At 47.0% G+C, this 19,894-nt stretch overlaps 1 protein-coding gene across 2 annotated transcripts in view; it reads right to left on the bottom strand.

Moving 5' to 3' along the window:
- The window catches only part of setdb1b (SET domain bifurcated histone lysine methyltransferase 1b), a 36,275-nt gene extending 25,725 nt beyond the window's left edge, over positions 1-10,550 (bottom strand). For both annotated transcript variants that reach the window (XM_063199242.1, XM_063199241.1), the window contains exons 1-9: positions 10,373-10,550; positions 5,789-6,019; positions 4,834-4,997; positions 4,436-4,476; positions 3,766-4,099; positions 3,289-3,490; positions 1,810-1,883; positions 1,065-1,255; positions 504-636 (exon numbers count right to left, since the gene is read on the bottom strand). In XM_063199242.1, the coding sequence (XP_063055312.1) occupies positions 504-636; positions 1,065-1,255; positions 1,810-1,883; positions 3,289-3,490; positions 3,766-4,099; positions 4,436-4,476; positions 4,834-4,997; positions 5,789-6,015 (1,366 nt within the window). In that variant the 5' untranslated portion in view covers positions 6,016-6,019; positions 10,373-10,550. The remainder of the gene's footprint in view (positions 1-503; positions 637-1,064; positions 1,256-1,809; positions 1,884-3,288; positions 3,491-3,765; positions 4,100-4,435; positions 4,477-4,833; positions 4,998-5,788; positions 6,020-10,372) is intronic.
- Between the last annotated feature and the right edge of the window lie 9,344 nt (positions 10,551-19,894).

Raw genomic sequence — 19,894 nt, forward strand, 5'->3', positions numbered from 1 at the left:
TTGCACCGTACACACATGTCTGCGTACCTTGTGTCAAGAATTCTCCCATGCGCAAAATTGACATATAATGACCATGTATTCGTGCAGGAAATGTGCCTGTGCACACGTATCCTGTAGCATGCATGTCCCGGGCCTTACTGTCCTGGCTTGTAACCATATACTGTATATATTGATACTCTGCGTGCGTGCCCTACCCATTTTAGGCCAGGTCCTCTGCTGTCCAGCTGTGTGTGTGTGTGTGTGTGTGTGTGTGTGTGTGTGTGTGTGTGTGTGTGTGTGTGTGTGTGTGTGTGTGTGTGTGTGTGTGTGTGTGTGTGTGTGTGTGTCCTGTACCCATATTAGGCCTGGTCCTCTGCTGTCCAGCTGTGTGTGTGTGTGTGTGTGTGTGTGTGTGTGTGTGTGTGTGTGTGTGTGTGTGTGTGTCCTGTACCCATATTAGGCCTGGTCCTCTGCTGTCCAGCTGTGTGTGTGTGTGTGTGTGTGTGTGTGTGTGTGTCCTGTACCCATATTAGGCCTGGTCCTCTGTTGTCCTCCAGCCATCTTCTTCTCCTGGTTATTTGCCGTGTTCATCTTCAGGTTGAACATCGGCTCCAGACGTGTAGAGCCCCGATAGATCCACTCACTACGCTTATCATCCTACATAACACAGACACACACACACACACACACACACACACACACACACACACACACACACACACACACACACACACACACACACACACACACACACACACACACACACACACACACACACAGACACACACATATGAAGCAGAATTCAGGCTCATGAGATTTGGGACTTTTTTTTTTGTAAAAGTGTTGGTATGTTAGAGCTGAGTGAACAAGTTCTAATGCAAAATGAGGGTCTTGGCTGTCACATGCAAATTATTTCATGCTTTTATGTGCTTCGGAGGCTGAGAATATTTAGGTTTTTATAAGCTGACGGCACCTTTTCCCAAAAAGGGCGTATGCATTTAGCAGGCGTTTTTTTCGCAGGTGCTTTAGGCATCAGTGGGTTGATTATTTCAAATAATCAGGATGATAGCATTCTTGTTGTTTACCAGGAAGAGAATCTTGACGAGGCTGCCGTCTACTTCCTCCACTCTGCTCCTCCACCAGGTGCCCTCCCACTCCGTCTTGATGAGCTGGGCCGGCTTCAGCAGCACCATGGGCCTGTTGGGGTAGGACTGGACGTACTCCTGGATGAAGTCACGACACGACTGGTCCTCTATGTCCTCCCAAGAGCTCTTCACTAGAGAGGAGAGAGGAGAGGAGAGAAGAGAGGGTACACGTGATTAACAAGAGACAGTACTGTTAACCAGCGCGCCTGTTGGGGTAGGACGTGATGTACTCCTGGATGAAGTCACAACATGACTGGTCATCTTTGTCCTCCAAAGAGTTCTTTACAAGAGAGGAGAGAGAAGGAGGAGAGAGAGGAGAGGAGAGAGGAGGGTAGAAGACACACGTTTTTAATAAGTGGAGAGAGGGATAGGTGGAACAGGGTTGATCTCAATGGAGACAATAGAGTTATTAATAACTTAAGCAATAGTGAGACAAGGAAGCACAGGGCAGATACAGTTTAGAGGCCAGTGCCGTTGAGACGAAGTGAAGAGGGTAGCAGGAAAGGGAGAGAAGGGCACAACAATATAATACACAATCTATGAAATGATGTTGGGGAGGGGTAGCTCAAAGCAAGGAGATGGTAAAGCATTCAATTACATTACGCAGGATATTGGTTAAATTTCCTGAAGCAATGTGCGGTTAGAGGTTAGGTTATTTCTCAAAAGCAAACAAAGAGATCCTTACATGGTCTGCAGACGGGGTAGAGTTCTGGAAGAACCACGTAGGAGGCATAGCCATCATCAAAGAAGATCAAGAACCTAGAGCCACAAGAACAAGAACATCTCAGATCAGGAATCTAGAACCAAGGGAACAAGAAAAGGCTCTTTGAGAAACAATATCAAAGAGCAGCTGGTCTATTTGCCCATCTGTGTGTGCATCTATACCTCTCCTTCATCTCCAAAATATGCCAGTCTACCTGTCTGTCTTTTAATCTGTCTTTGTCTGTCTGCCTATTTATTTATGACACCTGTCTGCCTCTACCAAGCGCGCTTTTGGGCACTATTACCGCACGAATAGATCAAGCGTGACGCGATTGAAGCAACAGAGAATCGCTTCTGTGCAGCAAGAGCGATACCAGCGATACGAGCGATTGAAGCGACTAGCGTATGTCCGTTACAAGCAGAAGGCAAAGCATTCAAACATTCCCATTGGCTGTGGTCACTGACCTCTATACAGTCATTGGCTGTCGCGGCTGGTCACCAAACCGCGTCATAGAATATAGCCAGGATTTCAACTTCAAACTGTCGCTCTCTGCGTGCAAATTGCTTCTAGTCTCCAGAACCGATTTTGTCGCGCGACTCAATACAAAGTCAATTACTTCCTCGCTCAGGTCGCGCTTGGTCTATTTGTGCGGTTAGGGTCCATCTCATTATCTATCCTCCCGTCCTCGCCTTGAGCTTGTGGCCTTGTGCTTCGCCTAAGCCCTGCCTCCGTGGGGAGAGGACAGTAGGTTAGATATTGAAAAGCACACATAATCTTGTTCTCTCCCTCATTCTATCTAGACTGCTCCCAAAACCTAAGGGGAACACTAAACCCAAAGCAATGCAACTCATCACCAAACACACGCCTGTGGGCGATAGGGGTAATTGCCCCAATAGCTACCCACTGCTTGTTAAATTTCACAGCAGTAGGATGCAAAATGGATTCATGATGAGTGTTGCTTCCTAACTGGACAGGCTGATATCACAGAAGTAGGAGTGACTGGGAGTTGCACTGCTTTGGGTTTGGTGTTCCCTTTCATTTTTAGAGCAGTGTATCAGGGCTTGACATTGGCACCTGCTAAGTCAAATGCTGGTAAAACTCATTTCAGTGCAACTAGCCACTTCGGCAGGTAGCTTACACTTGGACATTGCTTACACCAAAGTTTACTCTATTATCTGCCTATTGTGCATCCCTTGTCTGCATTAAGATTCAAATAGCAAATAGCGAAATATATTTGTAAATGGTCATTAGGTGTATTCTCAATGTAGTTCTCCTGTGATTAAACAAAGGCTCATGGAAACAGACTGGTGGTAAAAGAGAAGTTGGAACCTAAGTGTGACTACTAGAAAGGCTGAATGGCTAGTGACTCGCTAAAACCACTATCCACAGTGACCAGTGAGTGAAAATGGTAATGTCAAGACCTGCAGTGTATATATACACCCCCCCATTCCCTGGCCTCACCTCATGCGGTTCTTGCTGTTGGGCATCTCTGCCAGGATGCCGGCGTACAGCCACACCTGGTTGCCGTCCTTGTACTTAGCGACGACGCGCGCGCCCACGTAAAGCCTCTCGATCGTGGGGTTGTGGTCGAACGCCACGTGGTTACCGGACAGCAGGCTCTTGCCCTTGTTCTCGAACTTCACCTTGTACTTGAATGTGTTACCTGCAAAACAGGCATTCATTTGGGTATTAGAGAACTGCGTGTTTCTGGTTATGGTTAGTGGGTTCTGATTTTATCATTTTGAGTTTCCCATTTTGGAGTGCCTGTGTATACCCATCTAGATACTTGATGGCTGTCAGTGTTCCCCTGTGCCACGTCTTGTTGCGTCCATTGGCCCATTATGGCTGTGTGTGTGTGTGTGTGTGTGTGTGTGTGTGTGTGTGTGTGTGTGTGTGTGTGTGTGTGTGTGTGTGTGTGTGTGTGTGTGTTATCCTCACCTACAGCCTTGATGGCTATGAGTGTGCCCCTGTGCCAAGTCTTGTTACGCTTCTTGGCCAGTAGGGTCATATCCACCTTCATGGTCTCCTCCTTGAATGAAAGGTTGGGCTGGGTGGGGCAGTTGCGGGGCCCCTGGGACACAAACACCGCCGGCATGGAGAGCCCCCCTGTGTGGATGGAGGCCGGCTTGGGTGGCGTGTGGCCCATGCTGCTGATGGAGGAGGTGGTGGTGTGCTTGGGCCCGGGCCCGGGCGGGCCAGGAGGGGAGACGGTCTGGGCCAGCATCTGCACCTGCTGAGAGGTCCGCTGGAGAGCCGCAGACGCCTCCTTCAGCTGAAATGCACACACAGACCAGTACACAGATAGGGACACACAAACACATACACAACAACCACTCGCTTACACACACTGGAATGAATACACATAGGCATGTATTGTGTGGATTAGGCGGTGCAAAACACATCTGCACAAATGCACAAACTTATACCTAATCAAATACACTCACTTACATGCACAAACGCATGCAAGCTAAAGCCAGGAAGAGGTGGATACATTTGAATAGTACATGCACACACACCTCCATAAACAATGATAGAATGCGCACATATCCACGCACATATATGTACACACACAGGCACTCAGAGAACACACCAATGCACATTGCCTTACCATGGGGTCCTTGACTGGTGTTCTCTGTTTGGGTGGCACCACTGCAACAGACCAACATACAGTGTGGCATGTAAGCTTCACATTAATATCACAACAAAAACTGTAATGAAGTGTAATTTGGGTGTAATTTTGGGATGAAAGCTCCAGCGGAAGTGTAAATGTATTGCAAAACACTTCCAAAGCGACCCAAGCTATGTACAGGGTATTGGTTACAGTCCCTGGAGCAATGTGGGGCTAGGTGCCTTGCTCAAGGGCACTTCAGCCATGGATGGAGGTGTAGGGAGAGTTAAGGGTGGGATTTGAACCTACGACCCTCTGATCTTAAAGCCACCTTCCTAAACATGAGGCCACTGTAGAAGCGACGCTGTGTCTAGAAATGTAGAAAGAGGTAATCTCACCACAGCCCACGGCGATGACGTCATCGTCGTCATCATCATCGTCGATCTCGATGACCTCTGTACTCTCCATCACGCAGCTGTCGTCGTCCGAGCCACTCTCCGTGTACGCCAGCCCCATGTTACTGTAGACCTGCTTAACCAGCTCTTCACACTCCCCCACGGACCTACACACACACACACACACACACACACACACACACACACACACACACACACACACACACACACACACACACACACACACACACACACACACACACACACACACACACACAAAACAGGACATTACACCAGCCCCATGTTACTGCAGACCTGCTTAACCAACTCCTCAAACCCCCCCATACACACTCATCACATGAGTCCCTGACGGACCTCTATGGACGCACGCACACACGGAAACACACACACACTCTTAAAAAAATAGGTCCATTTTAGCAGGAAAGTGGACGTTTGCAGTGCATGTTCTGTCCTATCTTGCTGTACACACGTAATTACACACACGCAAACAACAAGACTAGTCCGTTTCTTACCCTCCCCGCATTCACACACTCACTCTGGGCGCATTCAGGCCGACTGAGAACCGTGCCGGTACCCGTTCCCATACCTAATCGCGAACCGGTTCAGGTCGGCCTGAAACACTATCTGAGGTGATGAGACAGAGGTTGTCCACGTTGGCAACCTCTTTCTCCCACTGTGCTCCAACCAGTGTGACAGCTCTGCCACACACACTGCCAGCTACGTAGTCGCACACACACACACACACACACACACACACACACACACACACACACACACACACACACACACACACACACACACACACACACACACACACACACACACACACACACACACACACACTTTTTTTGGATCTCATCAGTAGGGCAGCATTACAGATAGATCCAAACAGCGCTGGAAGGAAATTTCACACATACACACACAGAGAATGACTCACTCTGAGGCGGTGAGGCAGAGGCCGTCCACGTCGGCCACCTCCTTCTCCTTCTGCTCCACCCAGGTGGACAGCTCTGCCAGCTGGGCTTTCCTCTGCTGCACCATCTCGCTCTTCTCCACCTCCTCCTCGATCAGCTGCTTCAGCTCGGCCAGGGACACGCCCAGCTCCTCCTGCAGCTCCTCCTCCAGCCCCGCCAGGTCCACGTCTAGATCCACCTCCATCTTCATCCACCTTGCAGGAGATATCGAGATTTACATCACGTTATTATGCTATTACACCAAACTCTTCCTCTTGGCCAGACCAGGACCACGTCTAGATTCCAAGTCAAGTCAAGTCAAGTCAAGTCAAGTCAAGTTTATTGTCAATTTCTTTACATGCACTGGTCATACAAAGAATTTGAAATTGCGTTTCTTGCTCTCCCATGCAGACATAGACTAATCTAGGTAAGGACATAGACAGTATAGACATAGACAGTACTCATACATGGACATAGACAGTATGGACGTAGACATTGCTCATACAGACATTTAAAGTGCAAGACTGGACAACAGAAGACTTGTAGAGAACATACATTAAGAGGAGGTATTTTGTTGTTCTTTTTTCTAAAAGTCCTTTATAGCGTTCTGACATAGTAATAGTAGCATTTGAAGAAATAAATAATTAAAAAAAGGTTTTTATTAAATACACCAGCAGCAGTATGTGTGTGTGTGTGTTTGTATGTGTTTTGTGTGCGTGTGTGCGTGTGTGTGTGTGTGTGTGGTTGTGTGTGTGTGTGTGTGTGTGTGTGTGTGTGTGTGTGTGTGTGTTTAGTGCAGGTAGGAAAGTGCGGTGTGCGTCTGTGTGTGTGTACCTGTGTATGTGTGTGTGTGTGTGTGTGTGTGTGTGTGTGTGTATGTGTGTGAGTATGAGTTGTGTGTGTGTGTGTATGTTTGGGTTTTAGTGCAGAAAGTGCAGTGTGCTTGTGTGTGTGTGTGTGTGTGTGTGTGGGTGTGTGTGGGTGTGTGTGTGTGTGTGTGTGTGTGTGTGTGTGTGTGTGTGTGTGTGTGCATGTGTATGTTTTGAGTTAGTGCAGGTTGAAAGTTCAGTCACAGATGTAGTAGTGCAGGTGGAATGTTCAGTCGCAGATATGGTGGTGGGGATGAGGGGGGGGGAGCGTTGTCAGTGGCCTGGCTGGCTAGAGGCTGACAGTGAAGGGAGAGTGGGTTGAGTGTTCAGTATCTTGATTGCTTGATGCATCGTGCTGCTTGCAAGCCTGGTGGTACGGGAACGGAGGCGCCTGTACCTCTTTCCAGAGGGCAGGAGGCTGAACAGTTTGTGTGCAGGGTGGCTTGTGTACTTTGATGATCATCAGTTGCTTTTCGGGTGAGGCGTGCGGTGTAAATGTCCTGCAGGGAGGGGAGTGGTACTCCAATGATCTTCTTCGCTGTGTTCACAACACGCTGGAGTGTCTTCCTGTTTTTCTCCGTGCAGCTTCCTCCCCACACTGTGATGCAGCTGGACACGACGCTCTCTATGGTTCCTCTGTAGAATGTTTGTCATGATGGAGGTGCAGCACTTGCCTTCTTTAGTTTGCGCAAGAAGTAGAGACGCTGATGGGCCTTCTTCGCCAGTGATGTAGTGTTGGTGGTCCAAGAGAGGTCGTCGCTGATGTGCACTCCAAGGAACTTGGTGCTGCTCACTCTCTCCACAGCATCACCGTCGATGGTCAGTGGTGGCAGTTGTTTTTGGACCCTCTGAAAGTTGACAACAATCTCCTTGGTCTTGTTGACATTCAGCAGGAGGTTGTTGTCTTTGCACCATCTGGCCAGCAGGTCTACTTCTTCTCTGTATGGGTCTCATCGCCCTTAGTGATGAGGCCCACCAGTGTTGTATCATCCGAAAACTTCACTAGATGGTTAGTGCTGTGGGTCGTTGTGCAGTCATGTGTCAGCAGCGTGAACAGCAGGGGGCTGAGAACACAACCTTGCGGAGCCCCCGTGCTCAGGGTCAGGGTGCTTGAGGTGTTATTCCCTACCCGTACTGCTTGTGGTCTCTGCATCAGGAAGTCCAGCAGCCAGTTGCAGAGGGAGGTGCTGAAACCTAGTTTGTCCAGTTTTCTGATGAGTTGTTGTGGTATTATGGTATTGAATGCTGAGCTGAAGTCAATGAACAGCATTCTCACATATGAGTCTTTATTGTCCAAGTGGGTGAGGGCTGGATGGAGGGCAGAGCAGATTGCATCCTCCGTGGATCGCTTGGCTCGGTATGCGAACTGGTAGGGGTCCAGGGTGGGGGGTAGGGTGGCTTTGATGTGTGACAGGACTAGCCGTTCGAAGCACTTCATGATTATGGGCGGTCAGTGCTACAGGACGGTAGTCATTGAAGCATGATGGTGATGATTTCTTCGGCACGGGTATGATGGTAGCAGCTTTGAAAAGTGATGGGATGACTGCTTGCTCCAGAGAGATGTTAAAGATGTCTGTGAAGACATCCTTCAGCTCTTCTGCACAATCCTTCAACACTCGGCCAGGTATGTTGTCTGGGCCAGCTGCTTTGCGTGGGTTGATGGTGGCCAGTGTCCTCTTCACACTGGCAGAGGACAGGTACAGGGGTTGATCATGGGGGGGAGGGGGAGTTTTCTGTGGATGAGTGTCATTTTGTGCTTCAAAACGGGCAAAGAAACTGTTCAGGTCGTTTAGCAGAGAGGTGTTGTTGTCACAGCTTCGTGGTGCGGGCTTATAGTCCGTGATGGCCTGTATGCCCTGCCACAGGCTCTGTGCATCTCTGCTGTCTTTGAAGTGTGTTGTTATTTTGTCCGAGTATTCCTTTTTTGCTTTCCTGATGCCCTGGGACAGGTTTGCTCTTGCTGCTTTTAGGCCAGCTACGTCTCCTGCTCTGAAGGCTTTGTCTCTGGCCCTCAGCAGTCTGTGAACGTCTCCTGTGAACCATGGCTTCTGGTTGGCTCTCGGTGGGTGATGCGTTTTATTTCTGTAACATCATCAATGCATTTTGTGATGTAGGAGGTCACAGTGTCTGTGTACTCCTCAATGTCAATGTGGTTGCTGTGGGTGGCAGCTGTTTTGAACCTGTCTGTTTTGAACATTCATCTCTGTCTTCATACACCTCGCGGATATCATGTTGTAATACAAAAATAAACATTGTTGCTTTGTCTGTATGTCTGTCTGTTTGTTTGCTTGTCTGTCAGAAGGATAATTCAAAAAGTTGCGAACGGATTTTGATGACACTTTGTGGAGTTGTTGGAAATCAAGTGATTTCGTTTTGGTGGTGATCCGGATCATGGTCCGGATCCAGATTTTTAAAATAAGATTCTCCACCATTGTGGAATAGGGCAAATCTTGACATTCCACTTTCTAACTCTACAAAAAGAAGGCAGAAGGGCTTGAAAAAAATGAAGGGAATTTCTAGCTATTACTATGATCACACCCCAGGTCCTCCTGCAACTCCTACTCTTGGCCAGTCAGGTCCACGTCTCTATAATCACCTCCATCTTCACCCACCTTACAGAAATGACATAATAATAAAACTAATAATTTTATTACGCTTCCAGCTCCTCCTCCAACCTCATCAGATCCACGTCTACATCCACCTCCATATTTATCCAATTGGAGACAGATATGGGAGAGATTACACCATATAATACAACAGTAGAGTAGACTATATCATTAAAACCCCAGATCCTCCTGCAACTCCACCTCCCAAACGTTATCCACCCTGCAGGAGATATTACATACATTATATTATATTACCGGTATATTATATTATATTATATTATATTATATTATATTATATTATATTATTACACCCATCTCCTCCAACTCCTCCCAGCCCCACCTGATCCGCATCTACATCTACCTCCATCCTCATCCAAACTGATTGTATTAACCATTCGACCAACCAAATTTTGGGTTTTGAGTCAAAACCCAAAATTTGGAGCTGGTTCTAATTCACAGGAGGCAAGCAGGAGCAGTCATCATTCTTCATTGCAACACTGGATGTATAACTACCGTTTCATAATTACATGCGTCAGTAGATTTTGACATAATTCTGCAAATTAAAAGATGCAAGTGTAAGTTAACCAAGTTGTGTGCCCCTTTGTTTTGGAATGTGAAACACACTCAGAGTCGGGATGATGGGGTTGTACTGACGGTAGTTGTAGTCCATCCAACTGACCCGTTCTCCATTCAAGTAATATTAGCATTATGGTGGAGATCAAGAAACCGCAGCGTAGAGCAACGTCTGCATGTGCATTAAATTCATAATCTTAATGAATTCAAGGATGTTGGTAAGAAAGTAATATTAAAAGACGCCTAACTCATGCCAACACCAAAGACCCACAATTCCTTTCGAACTATGTGAAACCGCGCGAGGCAAGGGTGCAGAGTTTATCTTCAGCATTGACCTAGACACGATCTATTTTTTTCTTGCACGTTGTTGCAGAATACTGATAGTGGATAAGTTTCCATGCTTTAAGCACGGCCATTGAAAGCAACACACGCCGGTATGAAAGAAGGCTGCCCCCTCCAATGGTTTGTGTTTACTAGATTAGCTAGCTAGCTTATAGACCCTTGAATAGGCGTATCTTACCTGCTATGCTTCCCTTTGAGCTCTGTACATCCAAAATAGCGGGCACAAGTAATCACTTTTCACATGTCCCTGAGAGGTTATAATTTCACATACAGTATGATACTACATTTGTGTATACATTTTAGCATGGCTAGCAGCTCCTCATCTGCCCATTCAGCTAGCATGCAAGCTGAGCCCACCTCCGCTATCCAATGACTTCCTGTACTGGGTTTGATTGACATGTTTTTGGGTCAATGGCAGCACAAAGTGGCAGCCAGCGCGCTGTCTCATTAGCCTGTCCAGTGCATGGCAGACTACAGAGCAATAGTAATAATAATAATAATAATAATAATAATAATAATAATAATAATAATAATAACGTATGAGGAGACATTTTGGCATAGCCTAGCTTTGGCAGCAGTCATAGTTTCTTTTTTATATGGCCAACTATTACTACTTTACAGTAGGTCTGTTGGCCTGCTAATTATAGCCTATAAAAAGAAGGTGAAATGGGGGAAAGCTGGCTGTGTGCAGCATTGACCTATGAAATGGGAAAAAATTGAGCCCAGATCTTACACCCTCACGCTATACTAGGCCGTACATGGACCCACCTGTGGCCTCCTGGCCTAGCTGGCCCAGTTGCCCTTCCATCCCATTCCCAAGGCATGTGCCAACTGTCTAAAACAGGGAGGGGTTGCCGCCGCTGGTCATTCTGTCTGACACTGCTGGTCATTCAGGCCGATATATCGGTCATGCCTGATTGCGTCTGTGGCATCCTCCAGTGGTGAGTCTGATGAGTCTGGTGAGTAGTACCTATCTGTGGCATCTGACTGGCATCCTCCACTGATGTTGTTCTCGTGCATCTGCAGTGCGTGCCTGCCTTCTACCAATAATGCATTTTGTGCATGTGTGACGGCAGCATCCACCAGCAATGGTGAGGTGTGTGTGTGTGTGTGTGTGTGTGTGTGTGTGTGTGTGTGTGTGTGTGTGTGTGTGTGTGTGTGTGTGTGTGTGTGTGTGTGTGTGTGTGTGTGTGCTATCCTCCAGTGTTCTACCATGGTGTGTGTGTGTGTGTGTGTGTGTGTGTGTGTGTGTGTGTGTGTGTGTGTGTGTGTGTGTGTGTGTGTGTGTGTGTGTGTGTGTGTGTGTGTGTGAGTGTGTGTGTGTGTGTGTGTGTGTGTGCGTGCGTGCGTGCGTGCTATCCTCCAGTGTTCTACCATGGTGTGTGCGTGTGTGTGCGCGTGTTCTCCCATTCTCCATGGACAGTCTTGACGAATTCTGCTGTGTGTGTGTGTGTGTGTGTGTGTGTGTGTGTGTGTGTGTGTGTGTGTGTGTGTGTGTGTGTGTGTGTGTGTGTGTGTGTGTGTGTGTGTGTGTGTGTGTGGCGTCCTCTACTGATGCTCAGTCTGATGCATCTGTGTGGTGTGTGTTTGTGTCCTTGACATCCTCCACTGTGTGTCTGTGGTGCATGTGTGCCATGTGGTGTGTGTCTGTGGTGCATGTGTGCCATGTGGTGTGTGTCTGTAGTGCGAGTGCATCCATGCCATCTTCAAGTCATGGTTTTCTAATGCAACTAGTGTGTGTGTGTGTGTGTGTGTGTGTGTGTGTGTGTGTGTGTGTGTGTGTGTGTGTGTGTGTGTGTGTGTGTGTGTGTGTGTGTGTGTGTGTGTGTGTGTGTGTGTGTGTGTGTCAGGGTTGGAACTTTACACCCGTCCACCCGCCAAATATGAGTAAATTTCAGCGGTGACGGTGGGTAAATTTGCCAACCCACCAGTCACTTTGAATGGTGAAAATTTTCACATCGAGCTATAAATAGCCTGAAAGTCCAGGTGATTTTTTTGTCCGATGGGATTTGCTATTCTTCACTGTAATATTGATTAGAATGCAGAAAATGTAATCTAAAAATACCAATATAGTATCATAGGAGTTGACTGGTAAAAATGGAAATCTACCTGCCACAGTGACTGAAACTGACTGAAAATACTTAAGTTCCACCCCTGGTGTGTGTGTGTGTGTGTGTGTGTGTGTGTGTGTGTGTGTGTGTGTGTGTGTGTGTGTGTGTGTGTGTGTGTGTGTGTGTGTGTGTGTGTGTGTGTGTGTGTGTGTGTGTGTGTGTGTGGTGTGGTATGGTGTGTGTGTGTCTGTGTGTGTCTGTGCGTGCCAGTGTGTCCATCCGGTGCGTACCATCCTCTTGTGATGGTGTTCTATGTCCATGTGACCCAAGCGGGATCGGGGAGTATAGTCTTGATTCATTGAGTTACCTGGTTCACTGAATTGGGTGCACTCAAATAAATTGGTTTGGCCCTCCGTAACCAGTCTTACGTCAGCACTCCCAATTCCCCCACTGGCATTTAAACAGTGTCACGTGCTGCAATTCATTCCCTGAGATCATGTTTTTCCTCCTTTTTCCACTTTCCGCTTGTCCCCTGGAATTACTCTTCAGGTGAACAACATTAATCAACAACAAAGTGCTAGTAAAGTCCTTGGCAAAATCATTTCTGAAAAGGCCAGCTAATCACCATTACCACCTTTCTTTTTTATCACAAATCAGCTTTAATTGGAAAAAAACTCACAATTGTCACAATAATAACGTGATAATCTTATGTTAAAGGAATAGAAAACAATGATAGCTTTTTAGAAAATCTCATGTTATCACAGTAATATTGGTATTTCAAAACAAGGCTCAGGACATGCTGGATTTATATCACATAACACAAGTCCTGATATGATCCCGTTTCGTCCCACTGTTGTGTCAGAAGGTGAGAGCACTCACCACTCTCTTCACAATACCAGTGGCTGTTTCTAGCACCAGTGGCATTGTGGCTTTTATTGTTTGTATTACTAATGGTCCCATTGCTAAGGACCAGTTATGACACATCCTTTTGAAAAAGATCCTTTATATCCATCAGAGAATGGTGGCGCAAGGTAAAGTGTCATTTGTTAAAAAACAAACAAACAAAAAAAGCGTGTTCTCTCATGTCAAGTGCATGGCACCACTGCTAGGAGGTCTCTGCACCACATATCTGCATCTCAGTCCCTCCTTCAGATCATTCATCTCCATCGCACCTCACTTCACCAGTCATTTTGATATCCTTGCCCAGTGGTAGATGGACATGGACATCTCACTGTTCATTTTTCGTCCAGTAGGGCAAATGGGCAGGTACTTTAGCACCACCTCTTCCCTGTCTGTGCACGCCTATGCACGGTAACATCAAATACTGTATGTGCTAATGCCCCCCCCGACACACACACACCTTTGACTCCATCTTCCCTCTTTGTGACCTTGCCTTTTAGTTCAATTGTACATGGAATCGTGTTATGCTATTTAAAGTCTTGAATCTGGAATGTAGTCTCTCTCCATCTGTTCCCCAATGGTACACGTAAGTGTCCCTGTCAACTCACTTAACTCTTCTTCATGGAGGACACAGATGAGTAGAGAGTCTCGAAGATAGTCTTCATGTCTTGAAGTCTTCCCTCCATGGTCGTAGACACAGACATCCCATTAGCCAGGTCATGGCCTCCTAGTGACAACTAGTCAGGGCAGGAGCAATACAAATATCGTTTTTGAGCTAACGAAAAATCAGGAACTCCACCCACTTTGTGGGGAAGCAATCAACTTTGAACTGCTCCAACGGCCCTGGACCAGTAGCAACCCGAGGGAGGCGGGTTAACCAGGCCATTTGGGAAATGTTTTTCGTTATCTTCTTGGTCAGACCAACATCTCAGTACGAGATTTGAAAGTCGATGATAATCCACCTGTTCGTCATAGTAGGTGGACACAGGTAAATAGAAAGTTTTGTAGCTAGTCTTCGTATTTCGAAGTCTTCCCCCCATGGTCAGTAGACACAGACCTCCTCCTCCTCCTCTCACTCTATTGCCTCTTCTTCCTGGAGGACACAGATAAATAGAAAGTCTCGAAGATAGTCTTAATGTTTTTAAATCTTCCCCAGAGCCATAGATTGAGAAGAGTTGACGCAGTCTTTGATATCTGGTCACATGGTTTTACGTGGGTTTACGCTAGCCTCATCGGTTCTTGCTAAACCCATCTCTGCCATAGGTTTGTGTTGGCATGGCTAGGTAACGTGTACTAATTCTACAAATTTGGCCGTGCTGCTTTTCTTCTGACACAAGTTACCAGTTTAGGTCAAGTACACATTCGGTGGAAATTGTGTGCTTTGAAATGCACAAAAATTATATAATTAAATTATATCAATTCTTCTCAGAGTCCCCAATGATAGTCTATGGAAATTAACACTACATATGGAACGCTGTGGAGGCTGTGCAAAACTGAATGGGACTGCGAGGTCGGCCATATTTGACCATATATGGTCAGTTTCGCTGCCAGTTTTGTCGGCGGAAGTTCCCGCTGGATGGCAACGCTCTAAAGGCACAAATAGACCAAGTGCGACATGAACGATTCCTGCGACAGACAGGGAGATAGAAGAGGCAAAAGCGATTTGTGCGTCTAGAGCGACAGTTTGAAGTTGAACTCCAGCCAATATTATGCAAATGAGCTATGATGCAGTTTTGCGACAGCCGTCACAACAACCAATGGGAATGTTGGAATGCTTGCATTCTGCTTTTAACCGACATACTCTGTCGCTTCATCTCTGTCGCTTCAGCTCGTTGCGGCTGGTCTATTCGCTCAGTAACTCTTTCTCTCTATGGCTCTGGTTTTCCCCACATAGTCAGTAAACACAGACATCCCACTGTCCTCCTCCTCCTCCTCACTCCACCTGTTCTTCTTGGTAGGTGGAGACAGAGATGGCGCTGTAGGGGTCCAGCACCATCTGGGCGCAGCGCACCATGCTCACGAGCAGGAAGAGGCAGAGGAGGAAGAGGAAGAAGAGGGCGAACCCCAAGTCCACATCGATGTCCCACATCTGGGACTCAGTGGATGTGGGTGCGTCCATCCTGAATTCAAGTCAATTCAAGTCCATTTAATTCAATACAGGTCAAGTCAAATCTGTTCAATACAGGTCAAGTCAAAACCTCCCTCAGAGGGAAATTATGTAGCAAGGCACACAACACAGGACTTCCGTGTGGCCATGACGTGGATGGCAGCATAAAGAGGGAGCTCTTGATTAAGTTATAATTTAAGTCCTCAAATGTTGAATATCAACAATCCTCTAGCCCTCTGGTGCTGATGCGGGGCCCCTGGAATGGCGAGGACTGGATGTGAGTCTTAGTCTCGCATAATAGTCATAATAGGTTGTTTCTTATCAGTGGTCCAACAGGCAGCAATGAGATTGGAGATTGTCCTACAAGGATCTTGGTGTGGCTGTCTTCTTCAGTAGTTGAAGCCACTCTGCCCTCTTGGGTTTAGTCTGTGTTCAGAGGCATCACACGAAATCCTCAGTTGGACATCATTGAAGCACACTGGTCCAAGTCTGTCTTGGTACACTGCGCCATAGTCTTAGTCCAGATCTATGATTATTGTTTGCGTCCTTTTTAGGCCTTCTTTCCACTGGCTCTGCAGTAATGATGATGGAGTCCTCACACTGCCTCTAACGTGGAGTTGTTTCGGAGGTACCGGCCTTAGTCTCTTAGTCTGAATGTCTCGGAGTGGCCCAGCAGTGGTAGAAGTCTTTTTGCAAGGATATCCATAGATAGACAGGAAGAAGAAAACTGAAGTCTTCTTTTTCTATTTAGCTCCTTTGCTGTCGTGCTTCGGTGGTTTTCGGTAAGTTGTGTGCGCACATGTTTGTCTCATGTGCACCTTTATGTCTCTGCTCGCCTCCCTCCTCCCTCACCTCCCTCACCTGTGTGCCAACACCCTCCCCCCCCCCTCCCTCACCTGCGCAGGGCCGCCCAGGGAGGCCGTCTCATGTTTACCTGAGCACGCCAGGCGCTCTCTCAGGTGTTCTCTCTCTTGCACTGTTTCTTCCGCTCAGATAACAACCACAGGCATGTCCCTCTCCACCAAAACCACTCTCCGCCTTTAAACACACACGAACACACACACACACACACACACACACACACACACACACACACACACACAGCTACACTTGGCACCTGTGTCCGCCATCAATATTTCATGCAGGAGTTTGGTAACAATCATACCGTATAAGGGATTAGGACACCCTGTTAGCCTCACACACACACACACACGCGCACGCACACACACACACACACACACACACACACACACACACACACACACACACACACACACACACACACACACACACACACACACACAAATGTGCACACACACAAGCGTGAAGACACACCTGCATGCACTCATTCCCCCCTGTCATCAACACTGATGACTTTGAAGACACAAACCAGGAGCGTCTTTCAGGCAAATGAGTTACTAACAAACCTGTATAGGTTTACCCAAAGAAGGGCTTAAACCTAATACAGGAGTGCTTCTCCCTCGGGCTTTGTGTTTGCTAACACAAGCAGCCAAAAGCTCCTCCATTACTAAGATTTGCTCTGTCCACCAAACCAGCTTACCAGCTTTATGTCTTTAAACCATGCACGTAAAGATGCACCCCACGGAACACTATTGTTGCTCAATAAAGATGAGACGAACACTGGCTTGATTTGTGTTGCTGACGGTTGTTGTTGTTTCCTGAACTTAAAAAAATACTTTTTGTTAAAAACGAAAGTTTGGAAGAAGCGTAATGAAATTTGGCATGCCTAATTACCACCTGCATTCTATTCTCCGCTCAACTGTCAATCGTCTGAATTCAGCGCAAAAGATAGGCACTCCTATTTAACCAGCTGCATCTCATTCTCTGCTCTGCCGTCATTCGGTGAAATTTCAGAACACTGAAATTTGGAACGCCCCTTAATTAACTATACAGTATTTATTCTCCACTCACCTGTCTCTAGTCAGAAATTTTCTTTCTCGCTCGCACCCACCACCTCCCCATTCACCTCCCTTACACCGCTGTTCTATCCATTCGTCAAGCATCTTGCCCTAGCTTCTTCTCAGTTCACCTAGCTCCTTTGCCCTCCAACCATCATCCGCTGGGGGGTGCCCGCTCAGAGCTCGCACATATTTGCGGCCGCAGATATTGCCCGAGCTCTCAGTGGTGCCCTGTACTCCCGAGCTTGAGAATGTTTACTGAAGAGAAAGACATTTCTCAACTGTGACAGTACTTCAGCACCATGGCCAGCAACCTTGCCCAATATGGCATGTAATCTCTCAGCTTCTCAAGTGCAGTGGCCGCTGACCCCGTGAAGCACTTTGATGACCGGTCCACCAAGTGGACAGCTGCTCTAATGCAAGAGCGGCATGATCACAAGAAGTCTGTTCTCCAGCAACATGTATGCATACATGCTTAATCCAAATTTCAGAGAGTGAACTAATGAAATTCGCTTTGGATAAAAGCATCAGCTAAGTGTAGAAATTGGTTCTCACCACCATTACAGTCTTGCCACAGCCAACATAAAACATAACAGACATCAAGACAGCAAACACAATTGAACATTGACATACTAAACATGATACGTGTAAAATATTCAGACAAGACCCAAGGCACAACATGGATGACATTCACACACTAGATTCGTACATGCACATTCGGACACTGTCAGACAAACCAAGCACGACATTGATGACAGTCAGACACTATATACAGTACCCTCCAGGAGAGTCCAATGAAGGTTCACTTTAGGAGGTTGTTGAGTACAGTGATGGCAGAAGGAACAAAGCTTTTGTTGAAGTGTACCCGTCGCCATGTAATGTAACATAATGTAATGTGTCATGTCTTATCCATCTCTTCTCCATACAGTAACCAACAGAGTGGAAAGAGTGATAGAATAGAACAGAACAGAACAGAACAGAATAGAATAGAATAGATCCTTTCAGATGATCTTGGCCCAGGTCTGGTCAAAGCTGTTACCAGTTGGGTTTCCCTCTTGGATGGCTGAGCCATAAGGCCAATGTTGTTGTGTGCTCTGTGTGCTGTGCATGTCACATGTGGTGAAAACCCCCCAACTTGTTGCATGCACCTAAATCACATACACACACACACACCAATGGTGGAAGCCGGTCCCTGGCCCGCTCAGGTGTCATCCGACTAAAACTGAAGCCTATTTTAAACCAGTTCATTATCAGCTAACCACACACAAAAACATGATTAATGACCAGCTAACCGCGCTGTAAAACATGATCCGATATTGTGGAACAGAGGGCACCATGTTTCTACACGGCATCTTCACATTGTATCAATTTAGGTGCCACACGCTAAGGTGTTGACAGCATGCATGCATACACGCACACACACACACAGACACCACACAGACACGCTCTGGTGGTGACAGGCTGCGTAAATCATGTCACTGGCGTGCATCCGCATGGCACATGAGGCTCAATCCAAACAATGGCAGAGGACAGGACACACCACACAGATTGCTTCCTCCTCAGCTTGCTCTGCCGTGGGCTGAGCGGTGAGTGGCGAGGGAGTAAGGCGATCCGGCCCAATTAAACAGAGATCAGCACGTCTGTGCAGTAGATACAGTGCCAGGCTCGGCAAGCCGATCCCCGATGAATAAGGCAGATCTGTGTGCGTGTGTGTGTGTCTGTGCGTGCGAGAGAGTGTGTGTTTGTGTGTGTGTGTGTGTGCAGGGTGTCTGACAGCTTTGCCCGGGCCCAGGGAAAAGTAATCTAAGAGGCCTCCCCCTCAATACCACCAATGTAATGAGGACCTAATCCTGGGCCCCCTCCCTCTCACAACGCTGCTGACAACTGACACATTTGTCCGCTCCATTCCTGTCGGCTTCTAGATATGTGTGTGTGTGTGTGTGTGTGTGTGTGTGTGTGTGTGTGTGTGTGTGTGTGTGTGTGTGTGTGTGTCCATTATCTCACAGGCAGGCAGAGGGGGAAAAGGATACAATACTGCACAGTAGGGCAGAGGAGGAGGATGCCTGAGACTGCCGACTAAGCCCCGATGGAGAACTCTACCCACATGACCTCGGCTCGGCTATACAGCCCAGGCCGCCTGCTTCCTTACTCATCCTCTCCACCACCCTGCCATGCTTACACCTTCACCGATTACTCAACCTCTCCACTAGTCTTACATCCTCCTTCCACCTGCCTTCTCTCCGCTTACTCACCCTGTCCACTCTCCATTACACCTTCCCTTCACTATGCGTACTGAGCTCTAACCCCCTGACCTCAGCTGTAGTGTGTGTGTGTGTGAGAGAGAGAGAATTTGCTATTGTCATCAATGTTAAGTTTATCTGTACATTGGAGACTGGTCAAACGCGACTTAAAACTTCTGTGCTAATCTTCTCACATTGATGATTATGAGATAAGCGTTCAGAATGTCAGCTTTTATTTCCTGGTCAATGATGTGTGATATGTGAAAATAACATACCATACTTTGTTTGAACCCACCCATTTTTTCCCAGGTGAGCAGAGGTATTGGAACAGGTGACTGATAAGTGTTTCATGTTGACCAGTTGTTGAATTTAAGGATGATTTTTTTCAAAACTCTGCATGACAGCTTTACTTTTTAGCCTGGGTTTAAACCTTTAAAGATTGTATTTATTATAAAAAGGTATAAACCAGCATGAAGATCAGAG

The sequence above is a fragment of the Engraulis encrasicolus genome, chromosome 5 (genome assembly GCF_034702125.1).
Source record: "Engraulis encrasicolus isolate BLACKSEA-1 chromosome 5, IST_EnEncr_1.0, whole genome shotgun sequence".
Taxonomy (NCBI): Eukaryota; Metazoa; Chordata; class Actinopteri; order Clupeiformes; family Engraulidae; genus Engraulis; species Engraulis encrasicolus.